This window comes from Anguilla rostrata, chromosome 7 (assembly GCF_018555375.3).
Source record: "Anguilla rostrata isolate EN2019 chromosome 7, ASM1855537v3, whole genome shotgun sequence".
Classification (NCBI taxonomy): Eukaryota; Metazoa; Chordata; class Actinopteri; order Anguilliformes; family Anguillidae; genus Anguilla; species Anguilla rostrata.
This window is the reverse complement of record NC_057939.1, coordinates 22,792,243-22,811,088: the sequence shown is the minus strand read 5'-3', so window position 1 is coordinate 22,811,088 and position 18,846 is coordinate 22,792,243. Positions and strand designations below refer to the sequence as shown.

The following is an 18,846-nucleotide window of genomic DNA, read 5'->3' as shown; positions in this document are numbered from 1 at the left end:
GAAACAGAACAGTCCCCGTGATTATATTATTTCTTCATAGCACATGGCTGGGCTCACATTACTACTTCCACATGAACCAGGCTGTTTATTCACAGACATGTTTAGACATTCTTTGAACAAGAGAAGTTTTTATTGGCCATTGTAAAAACAAAATACATATTGTTACTTCAAACCAGAATGCAAACTTCTGTTGGATGGGACAGGGACCAAATGTGTACTCTGTTTGCATAAGATCTTACCTTCTCTGAATGGTCACCAGCGATGCCAGACATCAGTTTTTCAACCGGAATGTTCAGTTTGCAAATAATTTGTACAGGTCTGGTTTGGGGTCCCTACCTAATGATGTCCTGTCAGAGTAAGTAAGTTTCTAATGAACTGGTGTGTCGATGACTGATAGAAGGGACCCTGGGTCTGACGTTGGTTCCAAGGGGGACTGCATGTTGTCCAGTTTTGACAAATTCTATATCTGGCAACCTTAACTATGGCAAGGCTGCTGTGCTGTGCTGAACGGTTGAACTGCATATAACATTGAACACAAGGATTGGGAAGGTGCATTGGTGAGGTGGTATAAGAAGGCTGTTGGCCAGGTTTTCATGGGTCTCATCTCCCATGGATACCCCCACAGGCATATTATTCAGCTGTGAGCGATTTCAACAGCGAATTTGATTATTTTGGTTTTGCATGATTCGTGTTTTTGCAATGTGGCCCAAATCCAAAGCCGTAAGGTTTCACAGCAAAGCAGCGCAGCTGTCGCATGTTTACGTGCCTATTGGTGAAGATGCGGGACAGTGGAGGGGGACAGTGTCAACCGAAATAGACAGTCGACAGCCCGTGTGTGGGCCATGGACAGATGCACTGTGCGCAGGTGGGGTCTGCAGTAACAGCGCCCTCTTGTGTCCCTGCAGCCAGAGAGCAGCTCCGCAGGGCCAGGCACAGCAGGACGTTCCTGGTGGAGAGCGGGACGGGGGAGCTGTGGTCCGAGATGCAGACTGGTGAGTGACCATCAGGAGGCGCTGTGGTGCGAGGAAATGACGTACACCCAAGCAGTAGCTGAGCCTCCGTCCAGGGCTTGGGCCACTCTGGTGCAGGTAACAAGGTTCCCGTATGGGTGAACCTCTGAGTTATGAAATGACTGGTCAACGGAGTAGGTTACGAAACCTGGATCTGCAAAAGAAGTCTTTAAAAATAACACTACTATAGTAATGAAAGTGACACTCGCAATCGACTAAGGCCAAATTCTTTTTAAAGAAGTATATTTTGAACTTCGCTTTCAAAGTTACAAACATTTCAGCTGTTGGAATGACCTCAATTTCCGATGCGTTTGTATCTCGGAGGTCTTAACATAAAGCACATTAGCAATATGAGAGGGGACAAGAACAGGCGAACGGGGAGAGACCATTATTACTGTACTACTGCATCATTATGCGCTGTATAGGGGCTGGCCCTGACAGAGGTAAGACGTTCTGTTTTTCTCATTAGCACACGCCCTAGCCGTCAGGGGCCGCCTTCCTTGACCTCACCACTTGGCAAGCTGTATTTTCTATCAGGGAAAAGGAATTTGAACTACCCCCAAAAAACAGTCATGCCATACTTATTTAAGTGCTATTTCAAGGATCCTCTGGTTGTGCTTGTAGTTAGGAGCCCCAGTTATCAGTCTTTATGATCTTGTGCTGCAGTGTATTTACTTATAATCAGGCCTCTCTATAGCTTAATTGGAGTCTTTAATCTTAGCTTTCCACAATAGCAGAAATCACCTTTAATAGTCATGGTGTGTGTGTGCGTGTGTGTGTGTGTGTGTATTAAAAACTCCCTGGCTTGCCACCAAGCCCAGGATCAGGATAATCTGTCTTTCTGTTCCAGATGTTTCCTGCTGTCACAGACACAAGTGTGTAGCCACCCCCCCCCCCCTCGCTCCTCCCTCCCCCAGTTACCTCTGACCAGGGAGGCTAACACACACGTGCCATCCTTCCCCCATCACCTCTCCTGGCACACACACACAGGCACACACACTTATATATACTCGCACACACGCACATGCACGCTCGTGCACACAAACACAAGTACATGTAGACACACACACACAAACACGCAGCCATGCACTCACTCACTCACACACACACACACACACACACACTCCCTTACCCAGCTCTCAGAAACGCTTACATTTGAGAACCAGGAAGGAGAACCGCCCCTCCTCCTCTGGTGGGGGCCCCAGTGTAAATAAACAAAAGGAGCCCCTGCACCCCGTTCCAGGGCCATAGCCCCCCCACAGCCAGGTCTAATGCAAACAGCAGAGCGGTCTCTGCAGCGGCCCTATCACTGCCGCCGGCCGTCCCATTCTGCGCCCTCATCCCAAAACCACAGACGGGAGCTCTGCAGCCCGGCGAGGCAGGCATGGTCACACACACTGTACACACACACACGCACGCACACACACACACACACACACACACTCTATACACACGCACCCACACACACACGCACACACACACACTCAACACACACACCACACACTCAACACACACAGTCTACACACGCAGTCTACACATACACACACACACACGCACACGTACACACGCACACGCACACACACACTCTATACACACGCACCCACACACACACTCTACACACACACACGCACACACACACACACACACGCACGCACACGCACACACGCACGCACACACGCACTCTATACACACGCACCCACACACACACGCACACACACACGCACGCACACGCGCACACGCACACACACACACGCACACACACGCTCACACACACACACACTACACACTCTACACACACAGTCTACACACGCAGTCTACACACACGCACGCACGCATACTCTCTCTACACACACACACGCACCCACACACACACTCAACACACACAGTCTACACATGCACGCACGCACACTATCTCTACACACACACACACACACCACGCACTCAACACGCACAGTCTACACACGCAGTCTACACACACGCATGGACGCACACACTCTCTCTACACACACACACTCTACATGCACGCACACGCACACACTCTACACAAACACTCAACACACAATCTACACACGCACGCACGGACGCGCACACACACTCTATACAAACACTCAACACACACAGTCTACACACACACACACGCACGCACACACACACGCACGCACACACACACACATGCACACACTCACTCTACACATACACACACACTCTGTACAAATTCTACACACACACACTCTATACACACACACACATGCATGCATACACACACATCCTACGCTCCACACACCTACGGTCACACACACACACGCACACGCAGGTCAGTCAGCCTTATCAAAACCGTTTAGAGTTCCCACATCTCAGACTCCCATTATAGGCAGGCTGTTGGCTCTGAGACAGCAGCAGTGTTGCATCTGGGCCCAGCAGTGTTCAGCCATTCTCCTGCACACGGGCCTCCGCTAGGCTTCCTGTATCCTCTGCGGGACTGAACTTGGTGAATGCAAGCATTTGGTGAATAACCGACCAAATATGGGTTGCTATGGGGTTACCGTGTGCCACAAATGTAACCAATATGAATGGACTGGAGGTTAATGATTAGCGCTGCGTCCCTCTCAGGCGACAGGTACATCGTGGCAGACTGCGGGGGCGGGACCGTGGACCTGACTGTGCATCAGATCGAGCAGCCGCAGGGCACCCTGAAGGAGCTCTACAAGGCTTCAGGTGATCCTCACACACGACTGGAGCGCAGGGCACAGCTAGGGACACAATGTAGAGTACAGAACAGAGCGCTTAGTCTCACAGCAAGGTCAGCCTCTACAGCTACAGTGCATTCTAAACGTTCTGAGTTTCAATTCTGGTACAGCACGACGTATAGAGCATGTTGTGCTTACACATAAATGTGCTTTTAGCAAAGGTAAAACACAGGGCACATCACATTCTGAGCACAGGGCTCAGTACTGGTACAGCACAGAGTACAGAGCCTGTCCAATACACTTACAGCAAAGGTAAAACACAAGCAACAGCACAGTGTACACGAGGTGTGTCCAATCTTTTCAGAAAATCGCCGCTGTTGGTGCAGGTTTTTGTTCTTGCCCAACACTACGATACCTGATTCAACTAATTAACTAATTCATGTTCTTCAATCAAGAACTTGATAAGTAGAATCAGGTGTATTAGTGCTGGGCTAAAACAAAAACCTGCACCACCATCGGCCTTTTCGGATAAGACTGGCCACCCAAACACCACGCTCACTGATAGAGCATGCCTTCCCATCACCACAGGGACAGTCTGATGCACCAGGGATGGGACAAATCAACAGTTATAATACATATCATTAGAGCAGTGCACTTAATGCATGTTGTGTATGACATCAGCTCAGGCTCAGTACAGGGTATAGAAAAGCTCCATAGAGAGGCTGCTGCAGTCCCCCCACGCCGTTTCCATAGTAACACACGGTCCCGCACACGCGTGTCCGTGTCAGGTGGGCCGTACGGCGCCGTAGGGGTGGACCTGGCCTTCGAGGCCATGCTGTGCCAGATCTTCGGGGCGGACTTCATCGAGAGCTTCAAGGCCAAGCGCCCGGCGGCCTGGGTGGACCTGACCATCGCCTTCGAGGCCCGCAAGCGCACCGCCTCCCCCTCGAGCGCCAACCCGCTCAACATCTCCCTGCCCTTCTCCTTCATCGACTTCTACAAGAGACACCGCGGACAGAGCGTGGAGACCGCCCTGCGCAAGAGCAAGTATGTCCCTCTGTGTGTGTGTGTGTGTATGTGTGTGTGTGTGTGTGTGTGTGTGTGTGTGTGTGTGTGCGTGTGTGTAGGTGTGTGTGTGTGTGTGTGTGTGTGTAGTGGAGTGTGGTGTATTGTGTGTGTGTCTGTGCATGTACGTGTGTGTGCGTGTCAGTGTGTGTGAGTGCGTGTGCGTGTGTGTGTGAGAGTGTGTGAGTGTGAGTCCGTGCGTGTATATGTGTGTGTGTGTCTGTGCATGTATGTGTGTGTGTGTGTCTGTGTGTGTGAGTGCGTGTGCGTGTGTGTGTGAGAGTGTGTGAGTGTGTGTGTGTGTGTGTGTGTGTGTCTGTGCATGTACGTGTGTGTGCGTGTCAGTGTGTGTGTGAGTGTGTGAGTGTGAGTCCGTGCGTGTATATGTGTGTGTGTGTCTGTGCATGTACGTGTGTGTGCGTGTCAGTGTGTGTGCGTATGCGTGCGCATGCTCAAGTGCGTGTGTGCGCTTGTGCTCGTGTGTGCGTGTGTGAGCATATGCTCATGTGCTTACCCTCTCCTCTCTCTCAGTATGAACATAGTGAAGTGGTCGTCTCAGGGGATGCTGCGGCTCACTCCAGAGGCCATGAGGGAGCTCTTCCAGCCGACCATCAACAACATCGTCAAACACATCGGTGAGCACGGGGAGGGCATGGCACCTGAACTCAGGCTGTGCCTTTAAGCAACCGTGAGCAGGTTTCCACAGCGACGGACTGGTCCAGTGGTAGGGTGGCCCATGGATTTACATCTGCCAGGGTTTCTCCAGATACTCCATCAGAGGAGTACATGCATGAGGGTCACAGAGTGGGGAACCAGTGAAACGTTGAATGAACACCTGATCACCTTCAAACATATCATCAGACAATATGATTATTACTAACACCATTGGTGATTTAACAACTTAATTCCTTCTCTGTTCTCCTGGTACAAATCTCCTGTCAGTGTTCTGCAAAGCACACCTTTATTTACCCGCTTACTTATCTGTCCACTTCCTGGTTCTTCATCCAAACTCAAGCCCTCGTCTTTCTCTCATCGCTCTCCCCATTCCCCCCCTACCCCAGAGGACCTGATGAGGAAACAGGAAGTGCAGGGCGTGCGTTTCCTGTTCCTGGTGGGCGGGTTCGCCGAGTCGCCCATGCTGCAGCAGGCGGTGCACGCGGCGCTGGGGCGGAGCTGCCGCATCATCATCCCGCAGGACGTGGGGCTGACCATCCTGAAGGGGGCGGTGCTGTTCGGCCTGGACCCCACCGTGGTGCGGGTGCGCCGCTGCCCGCTCACCTACGGCGTGGGGGTGCTCAACCGCTTCGTGGAGGGGCGCCACCAGCGCGACAAGCTCCTGGTGAAGGAGGGCCGGGAGTGGTGCACGGACATCCTGGACCGCTTCGTGGCCGTCGACCAATCGGTGGCCCTGGGGGAGCTGGTGAGGCGGAGCTACACGCCGGCCCGCCCGGGCCAGCGCAAGATCATCATCAACATCTACTGCAGCGCCACCGACGACGTGGTGTACATCACCGACCCCGGCGTGCGCAAGTGCGGCACCATCACCCTGGACCTGCCCGAGCCGGCCCCCGGGGAGGCCCCCGCCCGCCGCCGCGAGATCCGCACCACCATGCAGTTCGGCGACACCGAGATCAAGGTCACCGCCGTGGACGTGCCCACCAACCGCACCGTCCGAGCCGCCATCGACTTCCTGTCCAACTGACCGGGCTTCCTGCCGGACGCCCGGGAGGAAGAGGAAGCACCTGCTCGGCCGCGGAACTCCTCGCTTCGGTCAGGACAGACAGACAGACGGACGGACGGACTACGGGTGGGGTGGTTGGTGACCCAAGTATTATTAAAGATTATTTTTCTTTTAGAAATATGAAGAGACACTTCACATCACTGATACTCTGAGTTGCTGCACAAAACCTTAGCCTAAACCAGGCTGAATCTCTTTCCATGGGACATTTAACCCAAATCACTTCATTTTTTTTCCTCATCCTGTAGTTCTTTAATATTAGAGGCACAACCAGACCAAACAGTATATGCCATCATTTGCCAAAAAAATGGAGTGATCGTAGCCTTTTGTGACAATTGGACCATTTCACCTCATTCAACTCTACTTTTGCAAAGTACTGTGGGACAGTAATGGGACTGCCATCTAGTGGCCAGTAGACCACATGGCCAGCTAAAAAGCTAATTTCACAGGAAGAGTTTTAGTAACTGGTCTGCTCACATAACTGTACCCCATTTTATAAATTATTACAGAATAATCTTGTGTATTATGATATATTGAGTGGTAAGACTGTGACCAGCAGGATATCCCATAATAGTTCCCTTTGCCACTATTGGGTTACCGTTATTGTTTTGTTTCCACTGTAGACACAGCCTTATTGCACCAGATCGTGTTAATGACTGTATGGAACCACTACAGGCCAGTGGCAAGAGACTTCTAATGGGAAGAAGCACAGCCCCGTTTATGACTGGAATACCAAAGCTTCAGATATACGGACCTGTTGTTTAGATACCCTGTTCTGTGGCTACAGGAAGACCAGATCACAGAAGACTCCATTCATTTACCAACAAATATTACATTTATGCTTTCATGTGTACACCTTTGTTTAAATCCCATATATATAAAAATTGTAATGACTGGTGTCTGACATCCAAGGTGATTTGGGATCTGCAAAGTGTGTGATCTTCATTCAAGGCCAGTGTGCCGATCAAGAACAAGAGTTCAGAGTTCAGGGGCACTAAGAACCTGTCATTTCTGTAACACTCACCTATCAATTTTGCTCTTAACAGAAGGTCAGCACAAACACATCATCCAATTGCTAAGTGTATGACCACCACCACCACACCATACCACCCCCACCCACGCACGCACACACACGTGCACACACGTACACAATGAAGACAGAACACGCGCTCAAGAAACATCTGTTTAATGGTCCAATAAATAGCTCCATAGAGTGAAAGACAAGGTAAACGAGTGGAACTAAACAGCCCGTACTGGACCGCTGGACACCGGAGCCATTACAGAGCACAGTGCTTTGTGTTCGGGCAGCTCCAGCAGGGGGCGCCCTTGGTGCGCCGAGGCAGCCGGGGGTTGGGACATGGAAGAGAGCCAATCACACGGGCGTGGGGGCATTAAACACTTATAAGGTGAAGCTAACCAGAAACGGGTTACGAGCGGAGACCGGGACAGACGCAGGGATTCTGCAGTCTGTCACTAACACAGGCCTGAGCTGGACGCTGCCCTACGAACTGGGTGGGGGGGTGAGGGGTGAGGGGTGAGGGGTGAGGGACCGGTCTAGTGGGCGTGCGGCCGGCCCCGCCCCCTGCCGCGCCCGGCGGGCGGGCCTTCCATGGAGGAGCGCGGGTTCTTGATGGTCTCGTCGACCGACAGGATGAGGCAGGCGGCCTCGGACGCGGCGGTCAGGGCGTTGATGCGCACCACGGCCGGCTCCCACACGCACGCCGAGAAGTTGTCGGCGATGTCCTCGTTGTTCACGTCCACCCCGTACCACGTGCCGCCCTGCAGGAGAGAGAGAGAGAGAGAGAGAGCGGGAGTCACACAGCACACACACGCACACGACGCACAGCACACGCACCACACGCCACACACACACACACGCACACGCGCACACACAACACACACCCACCCACAAACACACAACACACACACACACACACACGCACACACCACCAACACACACACACCACACACCACCCACACCACACCCACACACACCACACAATCCCTGTAACGGCACGCACGCCCTGAAGAAAACACATACAGTTTCATCTGCACTACTCACTGCAGTACCTCTGGAAAAACTATGGTGCTGCTACAGTTAAAATGAGCACAGCGCTCTCCGGTCTTCCAAACACCCAGCGTCACTGTGTGGAGCCTGGCCTAGTATGCAAGTATGAGAGTGTACCTGTGCTTGCTTGGCTCTTAGCTTGGGTGTGTGTGTGTGTGTGTGTGTGTGTACCTGAGCGCGTTTAGCTCTCACTGTGTGTGTGGTACCTGTGTGCGTTTAGCTCTCTGTGCATGCGTGTGCGTGTGTTTGTACATACCTGCGCGTGTTTGGCTCTCAGCTTGTGTGTGTGTGTGTGTGTGGTACCTGAGCGCGTTTAGCTCTCTGTGCGTGCGCGTGCGTTTGTTTGTACACACCTGCGCGTGTTTGGCTCTCAGCTGTGGTGGACCGGCGCGTTAGCTTCTGTGCATGCGTGTGTGTGCGCGTGTGTTTGTACACACCTGCGCGTGTTTAGCTCTCTGTGCATGCGTGTGTGTGTGCGTGTGTTTGTACACACCTGCGCGTGTTTGGCTCTCAGCTTGTGTGTGTGTGTGTGTGTGGTACCTGCACGCGCTTAGCTCTCTGTGCATGCGTGTGCGTGTGTTTGTACACACCTGCGCGTGTTTGGCTCTCAGCTTGTGTGTGGTACCTGTGCGCGTTTAGCTCTCTGTGCATGCGTGTGCGTGTGTTTGTACACACCTGCGCGTGTTTGGCTCTCAGCTTGTGTGTGGTACCTGTGCGCGTTTAGCTCTCTGTGCGTGTGTTTGTACACACCTGCGCGTGTTTAGCTCTGCATGCTTGTGTGTCGTTGGTACACACCTGCACGTGTTTAGCTCTCTGTGCGCGCGTGTGCATGTTTGTACACACCTGCGCGTGTTTGGCTCTCAGCTTGTGTGTGGTACCTGAGCGCGTTTAGCTCTCTGTGCGTGCGTGTGCGTGTGTTTGTACACACCTGCGCGTGTTTGGCTCTCTGTGCGTGCGTGTGCGTGTGTTTGTACACACCTGCGCGTGTTTGGCTCTCTGTGCGTGCGTGTGCGTGGTTTGTAAAGCTCTCTGTGCTGCTCGTGTGTCGTGTGTTTGTACACACCTGCGCGTGTTTGGCTCTCAGCTGTGTGGTGTGTGGTTACACTGTGCGGTTTGGCTCTCAGCTTGTGTGTGTGTGAGTGTGCGTGTACACACCTGCGCGTGTTTGGCTCTCAGCTTGTGTGTGTGTGTGTGTGGTACCTGTGCGCGTTTAGCTCTCTGTGCGTGCGTGTGCGTGTGTTTGTACACACCTGCGCGTGTTTGGCTCTCTGTGCGTGCGTGTGCGTGTGTTTGTACACACCTGCGCGTGTTTGGCTCTCAGCTTGTTGAGGATGTTGGTGGCGTCGAAGCCGGCGTTATCACACAGCTGTCGGGGGATGATCTCCAGGGCCTTGGCGTATGCACCAATCAGCAGCTGCTGTTTCCCCGGGATGGTCCTGGAGTAATCCCGCAGGTACTTGGACAGCTCCATCTCGATGGCTCCGCCCCCTGCCACGATGGAGTCATTCTGAAAGAGCAAATCAGGAGTCAGCTCCAACACTGTGGCCCCACCCACTGCCATTATATCCAAAAAAATATATAATATCACATCACTCACACATTAACCACCAGCACACTACAAAATAAGCAATAAATTCAAAAAATAATTTCAATGAGACTAGTACAGCAACACAAACACACACCACGTAATATTTGAGGATTACAACTGATTTATCCCAAGTTTTTTTTTTTTTTGCTCGTATAGAAACAAGACAGTACTGTATAAAGTCCAGCCACGATGGGGAACTGGGTAGCCTACTGACTGTATGCTCTACACAGTCACATTTGTAAAATACTACCATTTACACACATGCAAGTGCTGCAGATTAAAGTGAGCCAGTTCTTGTACTGGTCCCATTCGCAGCAGATCAACTTCAAAGGTTCAGAGAGAAACGATTAGGAACACAAGCAGGTAATTCCACGCCAGCTCAACCAGGGGCCTGTATCACGAATCAGGATTACCAAGTCAGCCGCACAACGGCACCAAGTAAAACCCGGAAGCCTCCCGAATCTGGAACATGGACTGAACTTAACAGCCAGGTTTTCGGTTTTACTCTGTGCAGTTTTGCGGCTAACTCAGTAATCCCACTTCATGATACAGGTCCCTGGGTTTGCTGTTGGGCCCTCTCAGGGTTCACCGGCTCAGCGTGTCTGGAAACCAGTACGGAAATGTTCCAGGCAAAACCTGAGAGGGTCAGGCAGCAAACAGTCCGATTAGTGGCTGAGCTGGAGTGGAAAGAGCCGTGCTTCCTCCACACCGCTGCGGAACGGCGCTTCTGGCCGCGGCTCCGAACCTTGATGGCGCGGCGCACGATCATGATGGCGTCGTGCAGCGAGCGCTCCGTCTCCTCCATGAACTGCTCGGCCCCGCCCCGCAGGATGATGGTGCACGTCTTGGCCTTCGGGCAGCCCTTGAAGAAGTTGTACCTGCAGGGGGCGACGTTACACAAGCGTGCGCGCGTCAGTGCCGTGGGCTCACCGGCACAGGGGACCGCGATCCTGTTCCTGGAGCGCCTGAACCGGTCCTGGTTTTTACTCCAGCCGAAGCTATTACTACGCAATGGCATTAATTATGGGGCCTAATGAATGTAGGTGGCCATGTGTGGAGATACCCTGCATTTACAGACTCAATAATCCATCACACTCCAGGGATGGAAAAAACATCAGATACAATCTCGGGTACTTCAGTGCAAACCCCTGAGCTGGTAACATCAAGACCAACATTTTCCTGAGGTTACACTACAATTCAGGGAGCGTCACCAGTTTGAATGAGATTACAAAATCTGACACCTGTATCTCATTTAAATAAATAAATAAATAAATAAATAAAACGACACTAAGGTGAGTTCCGTAACAACGCTTCCCACAATGACTCAACCCGCACCCGCTAGAGAACCCAGATTCACAACCTACTAAAACATTTCAATATCAAAGGACTAATCCCTGGAGTCGTGAACTTGTCGAGAACTTGCTTCAGCTCAATTCATATAAAACAGCAGGCCAGTACTTAAACGCATTCCAAGGGAGCTTAAATTTTATGTCAGTTAATTTCACGGGTAGTGCTCTTCAAATGAGCAAAGTGCCTCCCGACATCTTGAGAAAAAAAAAACTGTTGTTCAGATGCAAGTAGATCTTACCTCTCTCCCCCAACCTGGACCTCCTCGAAGAGTGCGCACTGCCCAAGGACGTCGTCGGTCATTGAACCCACGCTGGTTTGGATGGAGCCCCCGCAGGCCTGGAGGACATGGTGCAAATTAATTAGTAAGGGAACACTGACAGCTCTGAAGACAGATGCTGGACATTCGCTTTTGTCCATTTCACTCATTAATTTCCAATATTATTAATCTGCACAAGTTAGATTAATTATTTTTGCCAGACCATCTTATACATGTAGTCTGCAAACACAGTCTTTCTTTTTATGAAATTATCTGTCTCTGTGTCCCCACAGCAAATACCCAGCAATTATATACACACCGAGAGGGAATAATCCCTAAAACGGGACACTGATGACATCACCTACACCCAACCAATACATTTCACCCGTTTCCCCCGTTAAAGCACAGCATTGGGCTCCACCGCCTCCCCCCTCCTCCTACCATCATGGTCCTCTTCAGGTCCTCCTCCTGGACTCTCCCGGCGCAGAACAGGTCGCGGTCGGCGAAGTACTGCGTGGCCACGTCGCCGATGGGCAGCTTGGACAGCACCACCTTGGCCCCGGAACTGTGGATCTTCTCCAGCTTGTCGTAGAGGATGTTCCACTCGGCGTCCACGATGGCCTGGTACTCCTGCAGGGGAGCGGGCAGAGAGCACAGCGTTACTGCAGCACTGAGACAGCCAGCAGGGGTCGCTAGTGTTCATTTTGTTAGCTGGCAATCGATTTCAATTTGCTTCAAGTTTCTTTTATTACCACACGGCTAGGCTGGTGGAATTAATCTAAGCACAGATGTAACGGCTGTAACAATACACCACACACAACACTAGTGCAAACATAAAGGACAGCGAACATAAAGGACAATCATTTGCTTGCAATAATGTATGGGCCTGACAGATCTGCAGAGTTAATACATTTCTGTCAATATTCATTAAAACTTTAAAATTTAACATTTCTAACCTGGTGTACATTTCAAAAAAAGACTTTCCACGTTGTTCTGAAGGGTACACCTCCATAAGGGGGGAAAAAAAAAATATTTCTGCGATTTCTTTGAAACGCCAAGAACAGTCCCTCCAGTGCACTGTCGCGAGCGCTATGTGGAGCTGTGCGGCGGTTTCAGCGGAAAGCCAGAGAGAGGCGGTGCTCTCACCTCCACGGACTTGACCCGGACTTCTGCGTTGTCCTTCTCCGCTTTCAGCTCCAGCTCGATGTTGAGGAGGGCGATCTTGGGGTTCTCGTACTTCTTGGGCTGCATCTCGAAGCCGGCGTAGGAGAAGGTCTTCTTGAAGGCCACTCCGGCCACCAGCTGGGAGTCCTGCGGGGGAAGAGGAGTCGTCAACAGGATGAATCACCCAAGTCAACTAATTAACCTTGACTCGGACGTGGTCTTCGCTCACAACCTTGATAAGTAGAATCAGGAGTCTTAGTGCAGGGCTAAAACAAAAACCTGCACCCCCCTGATCTATAGAATCGGTGACCTCACAGCCGTGTGAATCCAAATCCCAGATGCGTTTGAGCCTTGAGCCCTGCACCCCATGTCCCGCCCCCCCCCATGCCCTGAGCCCCACCCACCCGCTCCCCTGAGACCCGCCCCCCGAACCCCAGGCCGAAAGCGCTCACCTCCAGGGCTCCTCCCTGCACCTTCTTCACCCCGATCATCTTGAGGGGCAGCAGCTCGTCCAGCATCATGACGGCATCCACCACCATCATGGAGAAGAACTCCTTCTGGCCGGCGATCAGCTTGGAGTTGAGCGCCGTGGCGGCGCACTTCTCCAGCAGCATCCTCTGTTCCCTGGGAGACGGAGGAGGAGCGGGTCAGGGGTCAAACGACGCAACGGCACAGAGCGACTTACTACAACCTTCATCTCCACTCCGGGTGTAATCACCCAAGAAATAATGTAAAAATCAGAACGCAGCAGAAAAAAAGCCACTGAGGTCATGCACAAGGCACGCGTGCAAATGGACTCACTGCTTATCGTCCTTCTTCACAGTCACAGCGATTTCTTTGATCTTCTTCACGGCCTGCAGAGGAAAAAAGGGTTGTGCTTTCAGTACAGCAGCAGAACAGAAGAACACTGCCTACACTAGAAGAATCTGCAGTACACATACTGCAGTGAGTGTGTATTTCTGTCACACAAATCCAGGCACACCCAACCCTGCACAGACTGTGTGTGTGTGTGTGTGGAATTGATAATGGAACATATGGATAATGGTTGCTGTGCGCTTATGTGTGTGCGTGCGTTGTATGCAGGGACGTACCAGCTGGGTCGCGGTGCGGAAGGCGCGGATGATGGTCTGAGGGTGGAGCCCCTCCTCCGCGTACTGCTTCACCTGCTTGAGGAACTCGGCGGCCAGCAGGGTCACAGAGGTCGTGCCGTCGCCCACCTGATCAGGAGCAGAGACCAATCATTACCGAGCGCAGCCACACACCGCCACAACGTCAAAACTGAAAACACACGATGACTTCTCCTACAGGCTAGTACAGAAAACACTATTTCTGCTTTGCTTGTGAAAATATAGCTATAGCCAAGATTTTGGTTGTGTCATTGAGTTCTACATTTTCTTCACTACTCATTAAGTACACTAAACCAAACGGTCCGATGAACGCACAGCCGTTAGCATACATGGTTTCTCATTTGCACTCATGTGTGATGGCCGGGTACGGTTCCCTCACCTCAGCATCCTGGGACTTGGCGATGTCCACCAGCGTTTTGGCCGCGGGATGAACGATGTCCAGGAGCTTCAAGATAGTGGCTCCGTCATTGGAGATGGTGGCTTTTCCTGGGCAAGACAAGCAACGACATGCTCTCACAAATTAGTGAGTTGCAATTGTATTAGCATTAGCAGAACTGGCAAAGACAGAGCCAGTGAAAACACTATTGATGCACACATTAAAGCAGAGATCTTAAAGGTGTGTGCAAATCTAAGACAGAATCAGGGTTGAGAATTAGTCCAAGTTTGTCCGGGGGCATCTGTGCTCTAAATTGAGATGTATGCACAAGGGCAGAACAGCCTGGAGCCAGGGGTGACTCAGCTGTCCAATCAGCACATTATTGCAGTTTGGCTGAGGGACAGGCTGGTCGGTCATGAAGCTGTATGATTACACAGCTTCCCCCTCTTGCCTGGTAATGGTTCCTCTTTAATAGTCACATCACTAATGTTCAGATACACACAAATGTTTTAGTTATTTTATTGTTTTAAGGCTGCTACCAGTCACATTCAATTTTAACAGCGTAACCATTGGCAACAGAAACACCTGAACCGGCTCCCCCCCATGCCTAGTCTAAACACAGTGAGGTGGAAGCCCCTCCCCCTCACCTCGGTTATCCACTATGAGCTTGTCCATCCCGCGGGGGCCCAGGGTGGTGCGGACGGCCTCGGCGATCACCTGGCAGGCATTGATGTTGCTGACCAGCTGGGGGACCCCCTGCGACGTGTCTGTCCCCTCCTTCAGCAGGATAACTGGTGTGGGCTGGGAGATAGGGGGTCAGGTTAATGACAAAGCTTGATCGTACTGTTTCACGACTATAATGGTTTCAACGTTTACCTGAAGCTGTTACAAAAAAAAACACTACTATTCACTCAGTTACAATTTGCATTGGCTGGGTTAGTGGTCCCTGCAGACCCATGTGACTCAAGGACACACCTTTATCAACATTCAACAAGTGTGCCTTCTCTGTACATTAACAACGATCTTTCACACTTCCTCAGTTACATCTTGAGAAGAGATCAACTCTCCTGTGTGCGCACTCCAGAAAACAAAATAGCATTCCCAGCTAATCGCTATCTGAGCCATTCCAGGATATGTAATATGCGCAATAATGCGTAAAGTGAAAGCCATTATTAACTTGATTATTCATGTACACTACAAACTGAATGATTATCACCTGACTGAAAATCACCGACCAACCACAATAGCATGACAAGCAATAACACCGTGCAAGAGACAACACTGACAATTGACTTGATAATTCAGCTCGACAGCTCTACCATAAATCACTGCTTAGAATGGTGACAGTTGACAATTCTCAAATATTCGGATTTAATTGAAGAATCTCAGGCACCGAACAATGTAACTTATAGCCAGTACATCCCAGCCACTAGCATCAACATTACGTCAATTAACGTTAGACTAGGAAACCGTTAGCTACGCAATTCTGAGTGCAGGATTAGCTTGCTAGCTTTTCAGATTAACGTTCATTTACCACCCTCGATACAAGTGGCCTGTGTGTCTCACAACGTTACGTTAACTAACTAACTCGCCAACAGGCATAACAGCAATTTATCGGGTTCAGTGAAGCAGACTACTTGCGGACTGTAAAGTAAAAAGGCCATAACTACTGACTTCAGTGGTAACATTCGCAGGTTAGTTAGCAGCACTGGCATTAGCCGAGACATGAAAATTGAGTGGCGACCGGGCGTTTCCAAGGGATGCGGACAAAACCGTGCCTTTCGAAAACTCATCAGCTGCTCTCAAAACCCCAACTATGAAGTTAACGTTTCATTGTGTAAGATTGTGAGACGTACAGAGCAACAGTCTACCTACCCATCTGATGTTGGAAATCTTTTTAGACACGAATGCTATACGGCTAACGATAGCTAAAATTCACCATTGCGATACAATGGAACAATAGCCAAAACAGCTAGTTAGCTGCTGTGCTTAGCTCATTAGGATTGCACTCTGATTTTTGTACAATACTCAGTTCTACCTATTTAATCATCGTGTAAGTAAGGATTTCGCCAACTAAGAGGGCCCACGGGCACAGTTAAAAAAAGACTTAAATCACGATGGGGAGCGGCAAGACAGTGACATCGCTTCCTAGCCATAGCTACCTAGAAGTTATGGAAATGCATGCGTTCGCACTGAAAAATAACAAAATATCTAATAAACTAAAATTAATATAGACCTTGTTCTATTGAAAAGAACCTCTAAAGTTGCTTAATTGTAACATAAAAGAATCAGATGGCGATGGATTTGGACTTAGAATATGTCAACTCACCATCATTTTGAAAGCTTTCACGTTACCCTGATGCCGGCAGAAATCCCAGAATGCACACGGCCTAGAAGGTTCTCTAAGAGACCGTTTTATCACAAGAGACTGAGCAGCCTCTATGAAGTCTTCCTGTTCAGAACAGGGAGTTCCGGTCGAACAGTGCAAAACGAAATGGACGGACTGTTCTTTGCATATTGTGTTGCTCGTTATTTGAACACCTGTAGTGGATATATAATATGTAAGATTAAATAATTTTGAGTAAGTCACGGTTATTCAAGAAATGTAAGCACATTTCTCTGCTCTCCTCTGGATAATCTGAAAGGCTTGAAAGTTCAAGATTCAAAGACCAACAATTAGCTAAAATTTAGGAGAACAAAGAAATACATATGAAACTATATAAGTGGGCTACATTTTATATATGGATCTAGTTTGAAATAAGAACAATCTATTGAAAATTCCAAATTTAAGAATTTAAGGAATTGTACCAACTCTAGGAAATACTGTGAAATGTATGATAATGATTTTGTTTACTTAACCTCATCCAGAATCAACAGATTGGTTTAGTTGGGTGAGTGATAGTTAAACAAAATGGCCAAAACAAAACACACAAATTCACGTAATAGGCACCCAGTGGCGTAATTTGATAAGCTCTTGAATATACTGTATCTGTCTGCCATGTAAATTGGTGTAAAAAAGACGGTATCTGGGGAGAGTTGCACCATCTACTGCTGAGTCGTGGTATTGGGAGAAAGTTGCACACTGCTTAGTATCACCACCCTTCTAAAGTCAGGAGTACCATGAACATTTTCCTTCACTGATCAGCTCTGTGCTGTGGTTCTCAGATTTGGTCCTGGGGCCCCCCTGTGTATGCTGGCTTTCGTTCCAAGCACAACTGAAATCCAATTTTAACAAGCTGTTAATTTTTCTTAATAAATTCTTTTTCGATTAAATGAAAGACTGAGGAATTTTGGTTTCTAATTTCCTCAGACTTATTAACACAATGTAGGTTTTGTTTGTTATCATTTGCTTCGTTTTTTAATCCTTCATTATCATCCAGATGGTTAGAGGCCAGGTGTCCACACTTCCATCAGGTAGGAGCATACTGATTCACATCAGTCTTTAATTTCATCTGTTAAAAACCATTTAATTTTACAATGTAGCACAATAAGCACAATATGAACACGGGAAATAGCTGTAGGACTGAGTTTGGGAACCACCAGCATACAGTAACAAGCACTTTGGTCATAATACAAAATGATTAGTAAGGAATGAAAATGATTTTCAGATGATGAAAATTTACATAGGGTTATTGTTCATCTCATTGTTCTATTTACTTAGCTCCGTACCTGTAATATATTCAGTCTTGTGCATGCATGCATGTCATATCAGTGGGTGATATATTTAATAGCCTTAAAATAAAATCAAAGTGATGACAGACTATGTGGAGCAGTTTGTACCGAAACTCTCAAGCAATATGCAGTATGTTGATAACTGCAGATGCAAGTTACAGATTATTTTAGTAAGAAAGGACGGATTGTGCAAGTTAATGGAGTATGTGATCCCTAGCATACCAGAGAGTCCAATACAGAAACCTTTGCTTTTTCCTTTGGTAATCAGTATTGCAAGGAAGAGGGTATTCAGCCGGGTATTAATGTTGTCTGTGCACCAGTGGGGCAGACATTGGGATTACTGCAGCTGCAGTGAGCCAGCTATGGCTGCACATGGGTGGAGTTACTTGGATAAAGGCTTTATAAACAGCAAGGTGTGAAGGGCACATGACACTCCCGTGGTGAGCTGGGAGCTGTCAGCATGCACATGCCTATTATGACAAGAAAGAACATGGCCCCTGATGGGGGACACCAAATATTATCTACTTTGGCTGGAGAACTAGTGCAATTCCCCAACATCCATAGGCATGGATAAAGGTCCTGTGGGCTCAAAAACAAAACTTATTTTTTCCAAATTAATTGAGTAATAATGTAAATTAAAATCTTTGATGTGTATTGTTAATTGATGTGTCAAGTGGGTACGCCTGTGTTGTTGAGTTTGTGACCATGCTTTTCAAAAAACAGAGTGGTGACAGGAGTTACACTA

The 18,846-nt window shown here is 49.4% G+C and overlaps 2 protein-coding genes across 4 annotated transcripts in view; one reads left to right on the top strand and one right to left on the bottom strand.

Annotated features, from left to right (window-relative positions):
- hspa12b (heat shock protein 12B) overlaps window positions 1-7,399 on the top strand; it is a 32,703-nt gene extending 25,304 nt beyond the window's left edge. For all 3 annotated transcript variants that reach the window (XM_064343805.1, XM_064343803.1, XM_064343804.1), the window contains exons 9-13: window positions 906-992; window positions 3,621-3,725; window positions 4,486-4,744; window positions 5,294-5,397; window positions 5,824-7,399. In XM_064343805.1, the coding sequence (XP_064199875.1) occupies window positions 906-992; window positions 3,621-3,725; window positions 4,486-4,744; window positions 5,294-5,397; window positions 5,824-6,464 (1,196 nt within the window). In that variant the 3' untranslated portion in view covers window positions 6,465-7,399. The remainder of the gene's footprint in view (window positions 1-905; window positions 993-3,620; window positions 3,726-4,485; window positions 4,745-5,293; window positions 5,398-5,823) is intronic.
- A 271-nt stretch (window positions 7,400-7,670) lies between these two features.
- cct7 (chaperonin containing TCP1, subunit 7 (eta)) lies at window positions 7,671-16,914 on the bottom strand. Its single transcript, XM_064343806.1, has 12 exons — window positions 16,759-16,914; window positions 15,077-15,230; window positions 14,433-14,539; window positions 14,018-14,143; window positions 13,728-13,780; window positions 13,379-13,550; window positions 12,909-13,073; window positions 12,204-12,392; window positions 11,745-11,842; window positions 10,902-11,034; window positions 9,869-10,075; window positions 7,671-8,279 (listed from the first exon to the last, which is right to left on the bottom strand). The coding sequence occupies exons 1-12, from the start codon at window positions 16,762-16,764 to the stop codon at window positions 8,055-8,057; spliced, it is 1,635 nt and encodes a 544-aa protein (XP_064199876.1). The 5' UTR covers window positions 16,765-16,914; the 3' UTR covers window positions 7,671-8,054.
- Window positions 16,915-18,846: the final 1,932 nt, after the last annotated feature.